This window comes from Piliocolobus tephrosceles, chromosome 2, assembly GCF_002776525.5.
Source record: "Piliocolobus tephrosceles isolate RC106 chromosome 2, ASM277652v3, whole genome shotgun sequence".
NCBI lineage: Eukaryota > Metazoa > Chordata > Mammalia > Primates > Cercopithecidae > Piliocolobus > Piliocolobus tephrosceles.
The window spans coordinates 42,274,096-42,292,466 of NC_045435.1; the positions used below are offsets into that span (position 1 = coordinate 42,274,096).

General features: G+C 56.4%; 1 protein-coding gene across 1 annotated transcript; it reads right to left on the minus strand.

Moving 5' to 3' along the window:
• Positions 1-1,263: 1,263 nt before the first annotated feature.
• KLF15 (Kruppel like factor 15) lies at positions 1,264-16,054 on the minus strand. The gene is made up of 3 exons (XM_023215336.2): positions 15,844-16,054; positions 10,458-11,564; positions 1,264-2,514 (listed from the first exon to the last, which is right to left on the minus strand). Exons 2-3 carry the CDS (start codon positions 11,537-11,539, stop codon positions 2,346-2,348), a joined length of 1,251 nt encoding a protein of 416 aa, XP_023071104.1. The 5' UTR covers positions 11,540-11,564; positions 15,844-16,054; the 3' UTR covers positions 1,264-2,345.
• Between the last annotated feature and the right edge of the window lie 2,317 nt (positions 16,055-18,371).

Below are 18,371 nucleotides of genomic sequence, written 5' to 3' on the forward strand. Positions count from 1 at the left end.
CATATGCTCCCGGGGTTATTCCACCTCATGTCATCATCCTGACCAGACAACAATCCTCCCCGTCCCTCTGACGTCCCTCTTATCTAGGGCTGTACTGCTTGTTTATGGATGAAGAAAGCCCATGTTAACAAGGCTGGAAATCAATGCCTTGCTTCCCTAGAGTGTGTTTGCTCACAGAGGGTACATCCGGTCAGGGGCAAAGGACAGAGGTCACCAGGCCCATGGCCAGTCAGGATAGGATGTCCATCCTCCTATCAGCTGTGCTGTGTGCTAGGCTGCTGGTAAGAACAACGGCCTCTGCCCTCTGAGCTGCACGACTTTACACACACCCCTACATTCAGATATCTCTCTGCTGGGAGCCCATGGGTGCCCTACCTTCAGCCTCCAGCTCTCCAAGGGTTTCACCGAGAAACACTTGACCCGACTTGCATTCAGCTCTTATAAAGTAAGGGATCCTTCTAGAAAGTTCTTGCTTCCCACTGCATGTGGGTGGGTGAACCAGGGCAGCCCTCTCACTGTGTGCTTCACACCGGCTGAGCCACTGAAGCAGGCCCTGGTCAGCCTCCATTTTCTTGCCTTTCCCTGTGGGGCTCATAGTCCCTCCTTGTGCTTGGGTCCCCACTTCCCCCACGCTCTGGCCATCATAGGACATGTGGAAGCGTCCAACCTCAACTGTGCAGCCACACAGCCAAGACCCCAGGCACGCTGGGGAGTTAGGGAGGATGGAGGACGGGGCGTAAATGCATATACTGGCCTGAGTCTCACCTCTGCCTGCTCAGGATCCATAACACTTTCATAGTTACCCATGCCAGGAGGAAATGGCACAGTCACGTTCCTAAGAGGGTAAATACTCTGCCAGGGCACAGCAGGCATATAGGGGGTACGTAATAGGTTTGGTGGACTGGATGGGGGTAGGAAGTGCAAGAAAGAGTCTCCAATAGCAGAGTAGGTGAGCCTTGCAGGACTGGCCAGGCCTGAGGCAGCTTCTCACAGGTGCTGCCGGAATGTGGGCTGGATTTGGGTTTACGGAGCTCCCGGTCAGGGAGCTGAGATGAGCAGAATCTCGGCAACTGGCTTGGAGCTGAGAGGTGTGGGAACCCTGCACGGCTGGACCAGGGCTGGACCCCAAGGGGCCTTTCTATCCCTCCAAATACAAAACAGCATCCCCTGAACTCTGCGAAGGTGGAGACACAGGTGATTCTCAGCCCCAGAATCACCTCCACATCCCGGCAAAACAGGAAAACAGCACGTGAATGCCAAAAGTTGTGAGTTCTTTTTCTTTTTATTGGCAAAGTAAATATATTTTTATGAAGGACCAAAGAAAATATACATAATTGTAATATATGTACACCAGCTTCATAGATTTTTTTTAAATTTCAAATTTACACAAATGTTGATATGTTATTAAAAGATATTTTATGTGGATGGACCTATGTACAGTTTATTTACATACATTCATAGGATGTGAAATAAACCTGTCAAAACAAGCTAGTTCATTTATTAATTTCTAGACAAAATAAGGAATGCATTTCTAAATCAGGGTTGGGAGGCTCTATCTAGTTCTCTCACACCCAGGACAGCCTGGCCCTCTCCTCTCAAGGCCACCCTAGAGGCTGGTGTCTGGATTTGTCTGGGAAACCGGAGGAGGGGATGAGCCCCTGGGTACAGGCGCTTCTTTTCTGGCTCTTTCTGCCCTGCACATTTAACTCAAGCACATGCACTGCCAGCCCCCCAGTGGGGGACACTTTTCACTTCTCTCCCACATGAGGCCCCCGCGGCCCGGTCCTGACACCCACCCCACCCCCAGGGCCCTGCCCACACCCTCTGGTGATCATGCTGAGCAGGCATCTTAGACAAAGCCAAGCCACCCTCACACCACAGTGCAGCCCTGGACTTCTGGCCTACTTCCTTCTCCCCCAGCATGACTCTCTCTGGGAACCCAACATTTCAAAACTGCACATTTCATCTTCACCGAGCACTAAAGTTCTGGCCTTGGCCCAGGTCGGGGGAGCCCAGTGGGAGAAGGGCCAGGTCCCCAAAACTCTGCCTGCAACCAGCGGTTGCAGCAGAGGCCTGGCCACCACGGGAAGGCACGAAGGCACGAAGGCACGAAGGCCTGCCTCCAGCCCCGGGCGCCGGGGGCCCAGCCCCCAGGGGCGCGGGTTTGAGGCTCTAAGTACTCCCGAGAAAGGCAGCGGTTGGCGGGCCCTGGGTTCACACCTCCCAGGCTTTAGAAGGTGGGCTGGTAACATTGTCATGTCCCTCTGGAGGAGGCAAATAAATTATTGCTTAAAAAAATGGGGCTGGGGTGGGGATCGGGGGTGAAGGACAGGTTCTGGGCGCTTTCAGTTCACGGAGCGCACGGAGCGGCTGCTCCGCGGGAAGCGGTGCACCTTGATGTGCTTGGAGAGGTGGTCGCTCCGCGCGAACTTCTTCTCGCACACAGGACACTGGTACGGCTTCACGCCCGAGTGCGAGCGCCTGTGCCGCGACAGCTCGTCAGAGCGTGAGAACCTGCGGGACATGGCGCGGTCAGCGAGGCCTGGCCCTGCCTGCCCCGACCCCACAAAGATGCGAGGATGCGAGGCGCGCACCTGGCACTCACCCAAAGGGTGGCTGCACAGACCTGCAGCCTCTACAGAATTAGAAGAGGGTCCCCCATCTGCGTCGGTAAGGCTATACCAGTTCTCAAAATATCAATTATTTTTTTTCTTTTTTTTGAGATAGGGTCTCGCTCAGTCACCCAGGCTGGAGTGCAGTGGCGCGATCACGGCTCACTGCAGCTTCCCGGGTTCAATCAATCCTCCTCAGCCTCCAGAGTAGCTAGGATTATGGGTGTGCCCACCACACCCAGATAACTGTTGTATTTTTTTTAGAGACCAGGCCTCCCTATGTTGCCCAGGCTGGTCTCAAACTCCTGGGCTCATGCGATAAGGCTACTTCAGCTTCCCAAAGTGCTGGGATTAAAGGCATGAGCCACTGTCCCAAGCTGCCCCTGCTACCCCTCCAAGATGGAAAGAACTACAGTAAAGGCTCATGCTGGCACAGTGGGCATTCTCTGTTGGGAACTGCCAGAGCAGCTGGTAAAAGCTCCCAACAGGAAAGGACCCCAATGCTCCCAGGGCCCAGGGCTTTCCTCCCACAGCCAACCCAGTGTGCAGGAGTCTCTGAGACCACAGGTGCACTCAGTCGCTCAGGCCCTGATGCTGGCTGCCTCTCACCACCCTGGCCTCATCTACCCCGCTGGACCAGAACTCCACAGGGGCATCTGTGAAGGTCTGTATAGGACATCCCATCTGGAGGGGAAACTGAGGCCTGGGAGGAGGAAGCAGACTTCCTGTGCAGCACAGGGAGAGGGGTCCTCAGACTTGAGCCCACCCACTCCTGGAACCAGCTTTGCTGGAAGCTGGGCCCTCTAAGGCAGGTCCAAATAAAGATTGACCCTGCAAAGTGCATCTGGGAGTTCAGATGGCTCCCGACATTTCCCTTTCTTGGCCCCACTGGCCTGGGAGCAGGCATTCATGTGACAGTCAAGAGCCCAGGCTGCATCGAGGGCCTGGACTGCTTGTCACCGATCTCAGGGATTTGAGGCCCTCTCCACCCCTGGCTTCGCAGCAGGACCCTCCCACCCCACCTACCCCTCCCACGACACACTATCCCACTCTGCTCTACCTGCATTGACCTTTCCTTGGTCCTTCTTGCCACAGGCCATTTGCACATACTATTCCCTCTTTCTAGAATGTTCTTCCCTCCTTCTCTGTGCTCTCTCCTACCCATTCCTTAGAGCTCAGTTCGAATGTCACTTCCTCAGGAAATCCCTCCAGGACTGTATCCAATTCTAAGCTCCTATGGCATTACACACCTCTCTCTCCTCACTCTCGCTGTTGTTTTGATTTTAAATTATCTTCAACTTTTTGATGACTGCCAGTCTGTCCCCCTAGACCGTCAGCTCCATGACAAAGGATATGTCTGTTTGGTTCCCTGTGGTCTTCCCGTGACCAGCCCAATGCCTGGTATATGGTACATGCTAAGGAGGTGCATTTCAATGCAAGAGTGGGCACAGCAAGCAGCCCCAGGGGGGCAGACACTGTCAAGGAGCAGTCCCAAAGCATGCGCACGCGTGCACACACATACGGACAAATACAGGCACACAAACATACACGAATGAATATGTGCCCACACACACTCATGCGCACACACACAGGCACAAATTCATGCCCCCATGTACTCACGCACACACACACACAGGGACACCAGGCCCAACACCCCTTTGTGGACCAGGGCCACCCAGCGAGAGGCGATGCCCCGAACAGCAGTTCCCAACCAGCGATTGGTAAGGGCTGGTGATACCCTGGTGCCCTGACCCTGTGGGTGGAGGAGTAGAAGGACCCAGCAGAACATGCTCTGGACAAGGCACAGGGGGTGGCAGGAGAGCCTGCAGGAGGAGACAGGCACTCCCACCCACATCACAGAGTGGTGGTGGCACCAGGCACAGGGCAGTGCTCTCAGCACATCTCCACACTAGGTGAAGCCCAACTGCCCTGCCTGTCAGAGGAGGAAACTGAAGCTCGGGATGCTGAGGACCTGATCCAGGGTCCCTGACAAGACAGAGCCCTTGAGGCTGGAGCAAAGGTCTTGACACAGCCCCCTGCCCTGGCGATGGCAGATGACCTGAACTCCCAGTCAGCAGAGCCCCCCAGCCTCCTCCACAGGCCTGGCTGGGTGGTATGTGTCACGAGGCCCTGTGTCAGTGAGGAAATGGGATAAATGTGCCCTGACAGTCAAAGTCGACACCTGTGCTCCTGGGCAGGACACCTGTCCCCAGCTGCAGCTGGGCACACAGCTTCTGAGCAGAGAAGCTGGCCCAGGGCAGGGGCAGGCAGAAAGCTGGCTGCAGACACAGAGTGCCACGCCTCCCAGACTGCAGCCCTGGGGTCACCCAGCATCTCACTGGCCAGGGAGCCAGGATGAGCCAGCCCCATTGGACTGGCAAGACCATGGCAAGGGTTTAAAGAGGCCAAGTCACATAGCCCAGGGGACAGAGTCTCAGGTTCCTGCCTTGACAGTTCCCACCCCACTGGGTGCCCTGAATGGTCCTTTCTGGGCCTCAGTTTCTTCACTCATCCAGTGAAGACTTTGGCATTCCTGCCCACCTTCCAAGACTCATCTCAGAGACCACAGGTGGTGACATGGGGCCACGCAGCTCTCTGGTCATGGTGACACCCTGGGAAGGACAGGCAGATGAGAGAACCAAGCTGGACAACATGCTGTCCTCACCTGAACTCCCTTCCTGCTGCCACAGGGTCCTGGCACCTGAGAGGACCTTCCCTGGGAACCAAGTCCTCAGAAGACCCCTGCCTCACCCCTGCATGCCACATTCTCCCAAACAGCAGCCAACAGAGAGCCCTGGGGACTACAGTGGGGGACATGGGAACCCGGTGGGTAAGATGCAGCCCTTGTAGGCAGTAAGCTCTGCCACTTACCAACCAGGCAACCTAGGAAAGTCACCAAGCTCCCTGAGCCTCAGTTTCTCTACCCGGACACAGAGAGAACAAAATACCTATTCCTGAGGACTATGAGGTTTGTACAAGGCAACCAGTAACAGTTTAGAGACCTGCTTATCACGTGGCAATTATTCAAGAATCATGAGCTCTTATCACCTGCATGGAGTTGAGTGTTGGGCCTGGCTTCTGGTGAGGTCCTGTTGCAGACAGGGCAGCACCATGATTTGCACTGAGCTGTAGGGCAGAGGGTAAACAGGGGTCCAGTGTCTCTCTAGAGCAGCTATAATGTCAGGACTGGTGCATACAGCACTTCTATGTGAAGGCTTCCCTTCCTTGAGACACCCTCATCTGCCAGAAAGACACCACCACAAATGGTCCAGTCTTAGAAACTGCAATGGGAATGGTGCTCCCTAGAGTTGTGCAGTTCAAAACCTGCCCAACCATACTGGGGGCCTCTGCCTACAGAGGGAAGGAGGTCAGAAAAAGCCTCATCACAGGGGTCATGAGAGCAGGCTGGGAGCCAGACCCCTAGGTTTGAATCCTGTGCCTACCACCTCTTGGCTCTGACACTCAAGAGGAGCCTGCAACTCCCCTTCTCTGTCCCCCCACCCCACATCCACTGTGGATGACAAAGGTACCCACCCTGCAGGATGATGACAGTTATTCATATTCATATTCACTGCAGCAGAAGGGATTCTTTCTGTATGGAATGGCTTGGCCATTCTGGAACAGGACGTTCTGCTGCAAGGAACAAAGGATGCCTATGTCTGAGAGTGAGGCAAGGAAACTTCTAGGAAGGCAGGCAAGCAGTACTTCCCAGATGGCTGGATCAGAACAGGGAAAGCCTGCTCTCAGCCCTGTTGAGGGTGCCAAAATCATGTCACTAGAGAAGGGACAGGGAATACTTTCAGGACCAAAAGCAGAAGGAAGTGGAGGCTGAGTACCTGGGCAGGTGCCGACCTCAGCAGTGGAGGGAGGGCACCGTCCATTACACAGAGGGACAAGGGGGCTGAGGGGCCCTCGCTTATTCTCCGAGCACAGGACACGGTACTAGGCCAGAGCCAGTCTGGGGCAGGAAGAGCATCCCATTCATCAGGGCCACTAGGAAGAAGAGACGAGGCCTGGGAGTGGAGAGCTCCCACACGGGGAGTAGGTGAATGTGCACAGCTGCCACCCCAAAGACCAGGCTAAGCTGCAGATGGAGGTGGAGGTCCCCAATACCAGAGTTAGCACCCAACACAGGGGTGCAGAGGGAGGTCTCTGAGTCTGGGCAGACAGCCTCAGTTGAACTCCTGGCTCTGTGGCTTACTGGCTGTCTGACTGGAGAATTTACCTAACTCTTCTGTGCTTTAATTATCTCCTCTATGAAACAGGGACAATATGCTGATGCCTACTAATTTTGAGAATTACATAAGTTAATATGTGTGAATTTTGCTCAGAGCAATGCCAGGTATGCATTAGAGGCCCTGGTTATTATCTCGATTGTGGTTGTTAGCTCTTTTCCCATAGCCCAGAAGCATAATGCCTTTTGGGCCGACCTCTTAGTACGAGAGTGGAGGCACACACGCGACTCTGATACCAGCTGGGACTGCTGGGCGGCTAGAGCAGGGCTCTGCTTGGGCTTAGGCATGCAACCCACATTCACACTCACTAGCTATGTCCCTGCAGGCATGTGATGTGAGCAGTCTGTGCCTCAGTTTCCCTCTCTGTGAAATGAAGATTGGGGCCTACACTTTACCAGGCAGTTACAAGGACCTGATGAGCTAATGTGAAAACCTTAAGCTGTCACTACAGCCTCAAGGGCAGGGGTCATTCGAGAGGGCACAGAGAAGGCTGATGCCCACGTGGGAGCAGGAGCCTGAGCAACAGTGGGGAGGCCAGCGTGGCTGGATCCTACTCAGTAAGGGGAAGAGACAGGCGAGCACATTGCGTGGGTCTATGGGCCAGAATGAGAAGCTTGAATAGAAACTGAAACATAGCAAAGTACACTTAAAGGCCTCAGAAGGTAATGAGCTCCCCGTGGCAGGAAGTATGCAAGTTACAATAGTGGATAGAAGGGATTCCAGCTCTGAGAAACTTAAGACTAGTGCCCAGCATACAGTGAGTGGTCAGTAAATATGCCATCTCACCATCATCATCGTTACTCCTCCAGTCCTGTCCAGACCCAGCTATCCCAAAGCGGGGTCCATCCTCCCTCCTGACTGCTGCAAGGAGCTGCAGGGGTTCCCTCTCAGTTGAAGACTATCACCATATTAAGAGACACAAGCAGAGAGGGCAGATCCCAAGCTTCATGGAGCTCCAGCAAACTAAGGCAAGATCCCTAAAAGCCAACTGAGGACTCCCCGCATCCTCAGAAAAGCAGCTGTCCCTAGAGGCCGGTGCCCTCAGCTCCCAGCTGAACAGCGCCTCTGCCACAAGTTACCCCCTGAGGGCCAGACCCACTCCAGGGGACCCTGGGGGAAGCTGGAGGAACCCTCAGGAAGCCCAGGGCATGGCTGGCAGCAGGGACAGCTCCTGGGGGCAGTGCCACTGTGACCTCACTGGGCCAGGCAACCATCACGCCTTCTCCTGCCAAGTGGGTCCTGGGCAGCACGACCAGTGCCAGGGCTCAGATGTGCCACAGCTGAATCCCCTCCACAAGTCCCCACTCTCTCATGTACCTCATTACCTCCTGAGGCCACTGTATAGAGAACTAAGATCTGCCTCAGCAAGATACACTCTGGGCTGAGGGGCCTATCAGCTCTCTGGCTCTAAGATATCCAGGAAGAAGGCTGGTCTCAGATGAGGACCACACCTGCCCTCCCCACCACCCTATCCAGCCTCACCACGACCAGAGGAGCCACTTGCCGATGGTCAACTATGGCCAGGAGACGGCGCTGAAAGCTGAGCCTGACTAGGGAGTCCAGACTGGTGCTTGGCGGGAGGCTTCCCTGCCTCTCTGCAGCCCCTGCCTGCCCCCACCAAGAGGAGGGTGCATGCAGGGCCCCTGGGAGTAGGGGGCACCTCCACAATAGGCACCGCCCTCTTGGGGGCTGGAGAGAATACCTTCAGGGTTCCTCCTCAGAAACTGCCTTGTATGAGTTTGTATCCTTGTGATGTACAAACAAGAAGGCCGCTGCGGAGCCCTGCATGCCTGCCGTGGGCTGCAAAGGGCTAGCCCTCCACTCTGCAGAAAGGAAACTGAGGTTCGGAGGGGGACCACCCCAAACGCACATGGCAAGTTGGTGGCTGACCCAGGTGTAGGCTCAAGACCACTGCCCCCACACTCCTATGCCCTCGCCTTCTCTGCACAAGTTTCCTGCTTCAATCAAGAGTGCTCCTGGCCCTTCTCTCAGCTCCTCTGACCTCCCACACAGTGTAACTGCTGCTGTGTCCTCTCACAAGTAGCCTGTCAGCCCTGCACCCACTTGGCAGGCCTAGGTACAAAGCTCAGAGAGGTGGGGACTCCAGGATGGAGACCTTGTGAGGCCCCAGGGTGGGCTCTCGCAGAAGCCTCTCCGGTCTGTCTGAGTGGGGTGGGAGACAGGACAGAGTGAGGTCCTCACTCAGGAGGGGCCTCCAAAAACCTAGACACTGTTCAGGAAAAGTCCCTTCTCTGGCCAGATTGGCACTCGATGGAAAGGCGGCACCAGTGCCACAACATACGTTCCACTCACAGCTCCCTCAGCCTCACTGGCCAGGACCTCTGCCCCAGACAACTCTCAAGAGCTCTCAGAACCAGAGTATGGTCAAGAAAACAAAAGCTGCAAACTGCTCCCTGGGTGCTGCACCCACACATAACACACACACACAGGCAGTCACACATGGTGCACAAACACCTAAGACGTGTATGTGTGCAAACACATATGGTCACACGGCACAGACACAAAGAAAGCAAGATGCATACACATGTGGACATACATACACACAGCCACACACCCGCTGGCGAGGCCCAGGCCCGTATACATCCCCAGGTACAGAGATGAGCATGCCCCATCTCACACACACAGCAGCAGCACAGCAGCAAAGATGGGGAATGCGCCAACAGCATACAGCGCCCCCAAGGCAGGACAGAGATTCCTTTGGGATGAGCATCTGGAAATGCAGAGGGCTGGCTCTGGCACCTCGGAGCACATGAGCTCTTGGCAAGCAGCCTACATTTCAGGAAAAGGTGGACACCCCTCCCAAGGAGGTTGAGCAGCACCCAGTGCTCAGGGAAGGGTGCTGGGTAACCATGGTTGGGACACTGCCAGTTATCATTTGAGGCCTGATTTCCCCACTGCCGTGCAGATCAGACAGCCTGGGTTCTGCCACCTGTGACAGCACTGCCAGCTGGCCTAGCCTCCCTCTCGGTTGGCCTTTGCAGCCTCCCAAACACGCTTCCATGTCCCCAGAGAGGAAGCACGGGCTAGGCCCAGCCCACATGTCTAGAGACATTGGTGGATGAAGCTAGTCCCACTGGTTGGAAGCAGCATTTTCAGGATGTGACCTCTCAAATCCAACCCCCAGGTTCAAATTCCATTCACAACGCAGAGTGACCTTGGGCAAGTACCTGGCCAGTCGGAGCCCTGGTGTCCTATGATGTAAGTTGGGATGGTGGTACTTACCCTGTGGGGCTGTGGGCCCAAAGCGAGCCGCTGTCTGGCCCCTAGACCGCACTCATCTTTCCTCACCTGCCCCTCAATCCCCACCCTTGTCAGACTGGATGGGGAGACCCAGCAGGCAGCACAGGCCAGCAAAGCCTTACCTGGCCATCAGGAAACTGGAGACCAGTTGGCTTCTGGCTTCAGGAACCAGAAGGACCAAGGAAGCCTCCAGGCAACTGTGCCAGCTCTGGGCCTGCACTCGCCTGCCCCTCCCTCCCCTTCCTCATCCGCCTTCTGTTAATGGTGGAAAATTGCCCTGCTGCACACCCAAGTAAGCAGACATGAGTGGCTGTGCTCACCGCCCAGGCCTGTCACCCACTATACTAACCTCCAGCCGCAGCCTGGCCAGGTGCAGGCGAAGGGCTTCTCACCCGTGTGCCGGCGCAGGTGGGCCTTGAGGTGGCTGCTTTTGGTGTACATCTTGCTGCAGCCGGGGAAAGTACATTTGTGCATTTTGATGAGTTCTGCGGCTGGGTTCTTGGGGAACTTCTGGCCCATGAGGAGACCGGCAGGGCCAGGCCCCAGGGGTCCTGATCCAACAGGCTTGGCGGCGATGGGCACAGGGGCAATGCGCACAAACTTGGAGGGCAGGTTCAAGTTGGAGGAGGGCACCACCTGGGGCACGAGCGCGAAGGTCTGCCCCTGGATGTTGACCAGGAGCTGGGCAACCTTGACATTCTCCGGGGCTTGCCCAGGGGAGGCAGGCCCCGTGCCCGATTCCTGCTTCACAGGCACGGGCTGGATCTGCAGCAGCACTGGGATGGGGCCATCGGGCGTGGGGCCCCCACCTGGGCCCTGGACACCTCCTGCACTGGCACCACCTGGTGGAGGAGAACAGCGCTCTCTCCCGCTGGACCCAGGATGAAGGTGGCTCCTGTGTGGCCCAGCTGAGAGCTGGCTGCAGGCATCCAAGTCCTTGCTGTTGCCCTCGGGGACCTCCTTGACTCCCGGCTCCATGTTCTCCTCCAGAAACTCTTCAATCTCCTCCAGTGTAGGCTGGAAGGGCCGTGGGACGTCATCAGGGTCACCCAAAGGAAACTCGGGGAAGCAGAAATGCTCCCCCTTCACAGGGGTTGCTCCCCTTCGCCAGGGCCCCCAGACCATGGGGCCACTGCTGGCCCCAATGCTACTGCTGCTGTCCCCGCCACTGCCCAGCGTGGCCTGGGACAGTAGGAAGTCCAAGATGCTGTCCTGGCTCTCGGTGCCCGGGCCTCCACCATAGCAGGAGCAGAGGGCTTGAGAGTCGGGACTGGAACAGGAGCAGGGGCTGGAGGCATCGCTGTCATCTTCAGAGACGGGTGAGGGCAGCATGTGATATGCCCGCCGGCCAACCAGCCTATCACCCAGATACCCAACTGGGCATTTTGGCGACGAGAAGTTCTCGTCCACTGGAAGTAAGTGGTCCACCATGCTGGCCTGGCCGTGCCAGTGGCAGCTGCAGGGAAGGAACACAGGAGGCCTGGTCAGGACAGTGCTCACCTGCCACCTCTCGGGCCTCTGACCCCACCCTCAGCTGCCTGCCCACAGCCTCCCATTGCCAAATGCCTGGATCCTGCTTCTATCCCCCAGGAGAGCTGTGCCTGCAAGAGTGTTTTCTGAAATTGCACCACCTGTTTGCAAAAGAGACCTCTCCAAGCCCATTGCACAACCAGGGGCACTTCTGGTTTCAAACAGATTTTCTAGAATTATCCTGGAAAATAGCACATGTGTCTGTGAACAACTGAGTATGGGTGAGTATGACAGAAGGGAATGCGCAAGGAGGCTCTCTGGACCCCAGGAGGGCCAAAACCCCGAATCAGCCTACCGTCAACATCATAGGAGTCACTGGACATCTGAGGACTCCTGACCTCAGCGTCACGCCAGTTGAGTCACAGAATGGGGGTAGAACAGCCATTTGCCCTCTGACCCTCATGTTGCTGAGGCTTCCAGAGGGTTGCCAGATTACGCAAATAAAAATACAAGCAAATAAAAATACAAGCCGACAGTTAAATTCGAATTTCAGATTTAAAAAATAAACCACTTTTAAGTATGTTCCCAATATTGGATAGGACACACTTATATTTAAAAATTATTTCACCTGAGATTCAAATTTAACTAGGCCACCTGCATTTTAACTGGGCAAGTGTAGCACGCAGGCAAAACAGTCAAAGACCAAGAAGTGCCTGCCCACACGGCTGTTTCCCCATCTAAGGGGGAAAAACTCCTCCACTCTCCAGTCCTCAAACCCCGCTGAGCCTTGACTGCCCTGTGAGTGGCACAGGCTTGAACACAACCCTCTCGCCTGCACCCTGACACTTTAGCATCCTGGTGGCCAAGGCCCTGCCCCTCTGGTGATAATCCATGGCGTGGAAGCCAACCACTGGGGTCCCAAAGCACCTGCATGTGCATAACTGCCTTGGACTTCACACCCATCTAGTGGGAAAGGAGATGACCACCACCCCCCAGCCCATCCTGGCCAATAAGGAAGTGGAGTCCCCTGCACTGTCTGCCACTGCTCTCTCCATCTGGGACACTCACCACCTTGGGAAGCTCAGCTAATGCCTGTCTCCCCCTGAGACAGTGCACTCCATGTCTCTGCTGCGTCCCCAGTGCCTGGACTGGCCCCTGGTGCCCAGGAGGGGCTCAGAGAACCTTGACAGAGAGAAGGGAAAGCTGCATCCTCTGAAGCCAAAGAACATGCTAGGTCTGGTGTCCAAGGAGAGTCAACAGTGTCCAGCTGTGACAGGGCCACCTCTGTGAACCTTTGTCCCTGCTCAGTGACCAGGGCGGGCTGGGTGTTTATCAAGCTTGAGGAAGGGGAACGCTCTGCACCAAAGTCAGAGGTTCTCTGCTGTCCAGCATCACCTCTACACCCAGCCCCTCTGTCTCTAGGACCCCTTCAGGACCTGGCACTCCGCACTGCCCAATGGCCAATACCATCATCAGCTATGACCTTGAGCAAGTCCTTGCTTCCCCTCCCAAACCTCAGTTTCCTCATCTGTTCCATGCTTCAAAGATCTCTAAGTCTCTTCCCGCTCAGGGACCCCAGGACCTTTGACCTCAGTTCCCAACTTATCCAGGAAGCTTCATGGAACTCCAGGAAACTAAGGCAAGGTCTGTACCCCAGGCCAGTTTTACTAGGAAGACATTTGGCTTTTTGGTTTAAACACTCAGCTAAGGATTTAAACCTGGAATGTGTTTTAAAATGCACCTATTCACCAAATCAGGTGCTGGGAAGGAATGAAAGTGCCAGACACTATGAAGGGCACAAGGCTGAGCAGAGCCCACACTCCACCCTGGGCCTCCCCCAACCCTTTCCCATCCTCCAAGCATGGGCTCCATTCCTGAGTCTGCAACTTGCCTGCCGGGTGACCTCGGGCAGGTGCACAGGCTTTCTGTGTCTGTCTCAGTCTGTGAGATGGAGGTGCTTTCAACAGTGCCTGGTTCCTCAGGTGTTGTGAGAACTCCCCTCACAGTCTGGCACACTGGCAGCACTCAGCCAGTGCCAGCCATTGGTGTCAGCCTGCAGGCATGGCAAACGTGCCGCCTCTGCCCTTCTACTGCGATGTTAAGGAATCAGGGGCGTCCAGCCCTCCTGGGACCCAGAGCAGGCCTTAGAGCCCTCCCCTGAAACGTGATCACTACCTGGCCATCCCATATTAAGTAATTACTGTTAATATTTTTAACTGTGATGATCGTATTGTGGTTAAAGGAGGCCTTAGCTTTTAAAGATATAAACAGATATTGACAGATAAAGTGGTCTAAAAAGTACAGTAGGGGGGCTGGAAGGAAACACCCTCCAATGGCTTCCCAAGGACAGGTGGCCTTATCTCCTCACAGCAGCCCAGTACCTGGGCCCTCGGGACTCTCTGCAGACCTCACCACCAACTGCCCCTCTCCTAGTCCAGGTATGCTCACCTCACTTCAGCCTCAGCCGGGGGCCACTGCCCTGGCTCTTCCTCCAGCACTGCAGGTGGGAGCTGCTTAGTTAGATCTCGGCTCAGAAGTCACCCCTGTGGGGGCCTCCAGGCCCACCCTGTTACATCACCCTATATTATGCTCTTTCCTGCAGGTTCCACTGTGGGAAACTATCTTGGTAATGTGTTTGTGAACTTTGCTCTCTGTCTACCTTCCCATCAGAATATCAGCTGTCCTGACTGTTCATTCCAATGCTGTATCCCAGAGTCTAAAACAGGACCCAGCAAAATTTGCTGAATGAGTGAATGGAAGGTGGGGGGGGGGGGGGGGGGGGGGGCGGAGACTAGGAGGGGGTGGCCCAGGTCAGGCAACAGTCTTAATGCTGAGCTGAACGTCTCAAGGGGGAGGCACCCAGGCACTGAGAACCCAGAAAGGGCTCTGGAATGGCCCAGGGCACCGGCATTAAAGAGAGGACACTCTAGGGCTGGAGCTGGCTCGGCCCCTAAAACACAGCAGCACGTGGGGCAGCCAGAGGCGCAGGCTGCGTGCAGGGGGAGGGGACACGCTGTTCCGGGCACAGTCCCCGGCTGGCCGCCGGACTCCGCCCCCTCCCCTGGCCCGGCCAGGCCTGCTGTTTATCCTCCCGGGGACACAGCGGCTGCAGGAACAACATGTAATTGATAACAAGCCCAGAGCCGGCCAAGGGCTTGCCATTGGGTCAGCGTGCAAATCACGGGGGTGGCGAAGGGGGCCGTCCTTCAAAATAAGAGTCCCGGTCCCTGAGCCGCCCGCAGGCCCCAAAGTCGCAGAGTCTGGGCGTCCTCACACCTGTAGGGCGGCAGGGTCTCCTCAGGGGCCACCTGGTCCTGGGGGGGAGGGGGGAAGGAGATTTGAGGCGCTCAGACATTTGGTGATTTTGTCACCTCCGAGGGCCGTGGGATAAACAGCCCCTCTGTGCCCTCCATGAGAGGGGGTTCCATGAGTAACACCAAGGCAGAGAGGGAAGAGTGAACCCCGGACCACCATATGGGACGGGGACGGTCTCTCTGCCCCGCCACCGCCATCCCTCAGCCAGGCCATGGCTTTGGCAATGTTCGGTCTGAGGGCACGGGCACTCAGCGTGGAGTGAGACGCGTGAATGGTGCGGGTGTGCGTGAAGGGGTGTGAGTTCCTGTCGTGTGACTGCGTGTGCGGGGCGTGGTGCGCGGCAGCCGCTGTGGCTGTACGGGAGGCTGTCCGCGAAGTGCTCGCGCGTGGAGCCGCCGTGGATGCCGGCGGGTGCGGGAAAACGTGCGTGGGAAATGAAGAGAGCTGGCTCAGACCCCTTCTAGAATCCTGGACCGCTGCCCGCTGGGCACCATGCCTTCGTCCCGCGCCCCCCCCTTGCCCCCGACACTGCTGCGGTGACCGACAGTAACCCCTCGGTCTCCAGCCCCTCCGCCCCCCAACCGTGGGCTGGCCAGCGCGTCCACTTGTCCCCTCCTCTCACCAGGCCGCGCCGGTGCCCACCATATGGGAGGGCCGGCCCGCAAGGCGCGCCATGGAATCGCCCGGCCAGGCACCGAGGCGGCGGCGCGGGCCTCAGCAAAGTGCTGGTGGGCGACTGGGGCGGTGGGGGGGGGTCACCTCCCTCAGGCTAGTCCGACCCCTGCCCACCTCCGCGGGGGCCCACCCGCTCCTCCGACATTCCTCCGGCACTCGCGCCGTGCCTCCGAGAGCTGCGCTGGCGCACGGCCACGCGCCCCGAGGCCGGCCAGCCCTCAGATCACCCGGGGCCGCGTCCACGCGGCCGGCCGGCCCCGCCGCGCCTCTCCCACCTGAACTTGGCGCACGCCCGACCGGCGGCCAGGCCCCGGCGGTCCTGCGGCCGGGCGGGCTGGGCTGGGGGCGGCGGCTCGGCTCTCCGTCCGACCGCGGCCGGGGGCCGAGCCGCGGGTCCTGCGCTGGCTCGCTCGCCCGCCGGCCCGCGGGTCGCTGCCGCGGAGCACTAGCCCGCCCGCAGCTCACTGGGCGCTCACTCCCAGCGGCTCACGTGACGCAGCGGGCGCCGCGAAGGCTCGCAGGAGGCTCGGCCCCGGGCGCGCGCCCCATTGGCCCGCGCCGTGCGTCACACGCCCCCGCCCCGCCGTGGCCCCGCCCCGCCCCGCCCTCGCGGCGCCCGGACTTGCGCGGCGGATGCTCCAGGATCCCGGAGCTGCCAGACGCGCACGCCCCCAAACACGCTGCCAGGTCCCCGGTCCGCAGCCACCTCTTTGCTTTCTATCCCTCGTCGCTTGCTTCCCGTCCCTTGCGGCGTCCACGAGGGTCTGTTTCTAAAGCTCAGTCCCCAGGTGAGAACGTGAGACGGGCCCCACCATTTAAGAAAAGCTCTGAGATCGCCCCAAAGTGCAGTCTGCGTGATTGAGGGGGAAGCACTGGAGAGCCTGTCTGACTTGGTCTGCCCCACGCCCCCACCTTCATCCGCAGCGTGGTACAAGCAGCTCTATCCCCCGCTGAGTGTCAGATAAAGTAGGAGACTTGCCTAGAAGAACGTATTTTTGGAGAAATACGGTATTGGGCTTTCAGCAGGGCAATCAGTTACCCTCAGGAAAGTGCGCGCACTCTGCGCTGCCACCCTGCCCTCCAGGACTAACTGAGGTTTGCTGATCCCCAACTGAAGCCAATGACACCTTGTCTCTGGGGCACCTTTCTGAAGACCAAACAATGCTTCCTAGTCTACAAAAGCGTTCATAGACTGCTTTAGTCCGCAGCAATCCTGGCTCGCATTTGGGTTCCCGCTTAGAGATAGGAAAAGTAAGGCTTAGAGATAGGAAGAGTAAGGCTCAGAGTGGCTTGCCCAAGAGAAACACGTGGGCTGACGGTGCTAGACACCCTGCTGTGCCCTTTAATCCACACTCCAGCTGGATCCTCAGCCAAGCACTTTACAGATGAAGAAACCGACTCAGAGAAGACACCAGCCCTCCCCAGCCACACAGCTGGGAAGGAGCAGGTGGAGAGGTAGAGTCAGGTCATCTTGCAGACACCCCCAGGCCACCTGTGCAGAGCTGTCCTACTGAGCTTCCTTCCTCTCCCCTCCTGGCACTGGGAGGTGGGGAGCATTTTCTCCTGCTTCTTCTGGAAGACATTGCTAGAACAGGAATTTTTCACCAGACCCTTTCCAGGCTCTCTGGAATACTATAGGTCTGGGCTTGCCTGACTAGGGATCTGGGGACACTCTGTGCACCAGGTCAGTGCCAGGGATTCAGCTGCTGCTGCCACTAGGAGCCAAACCAATGCGTGGCCAGAGGGCTTTAAGGACATTTGTGTTGAGGATGGTGAGAGGCTTTCTAGTACACAGAAGTTGGAATGACCACTCTGGCATCACAGCAGCCCTGGCTAGCCTGGGCAGAACAGTGGAATTTGCCTATTTTCATAAGAGAAGAGATAGAGACCTGTATTCCTCATTTTGTCTCAGTGCAGGTTGGGATCAGGCATGGCCACAGCACTTCTCCATCTGCCCTGCCCGGCCTCGGTCTTCACTCCTCACATACTCTCAGCCTAGTGCCTCCTGTCTCCTTGGTGAAAGCTGCAGTGAAAAGTCAGAAAAAGCTTGGAAGCAAAGACACATCCTTAGCAGCTTCAGCACACAGGGAGGAGGCCCCACTGGCTAGAAACTGGAGAACAGCCAAGATGGTCCTGTTAAAACCTGAGTCAGATCAGGTACCTTCTGGGTTCAGAAGCTTCCAGCAGCTCCCAACTCACTCAGAGTAAGTAAAGCCCAAGTTTTCACCACAATCTTTAATGCCCTACAGCTAGATACAGCATATACCCCAAACCATATCTAAGGAGAAAAGCTCCCTCGATACAGTGGAGAGAATCTATCACTGAGATTCCTTGGCAGAAAGGAGAGAACAAAACCAGGTGGTGCTCTTCAAAACAGATGACAAAAAAAGTAAAGATTTCTCTTTATAGCAGTGAAAACCTCTAAGTTTCTTTTCCTCCAAAGCAATTCCTTCCCTACTTCTACATAATCAAGTATACAAAAGGGCCTTGGAAGGATATAAATTGTATTGGTTAAATATTGTATGACCTTGCCTATAAAACCATCTAGGCCTGGTGCCTTTTTGGAGTGATCTTTGCTCCATGCTTGAATTTCACACATTTTACCAGGATATGTCTGACTCTGGCCTCCTTCTGTTTTCATTATTACTACTCTATGCTTGGTGTATCTTTTTAATCTGGAAACTCAAGTCTTTCTACAGTTCAGGGAAATGTTCTTCTATTATATCTTGTTTCCCCCTAAACAGCTGCATGGATTGCTCCATCATATACTCAGGTCTCTGCTCAGATGCCACCTTACCCCAGA

What these genes read in the sequence shown, in the direction of transcription:
- KLF15 (XM_023215336.2), bottom strand. Translation starts at nt 11,539, where the DNA reads ATGGTGGACCACTTACTTCCAGTGGACGAGAACTTCTCGTCGCCAAAA. An exon ending in TGGCCAGGCTGCGGCTGGAG is followed by an intron (nt 2,515 to 10,457) that starts GTTAGTATAGTG and finishes CATGTCCCGCAG; the next exon opens with GTTCTCACGCTCTGACGAGC.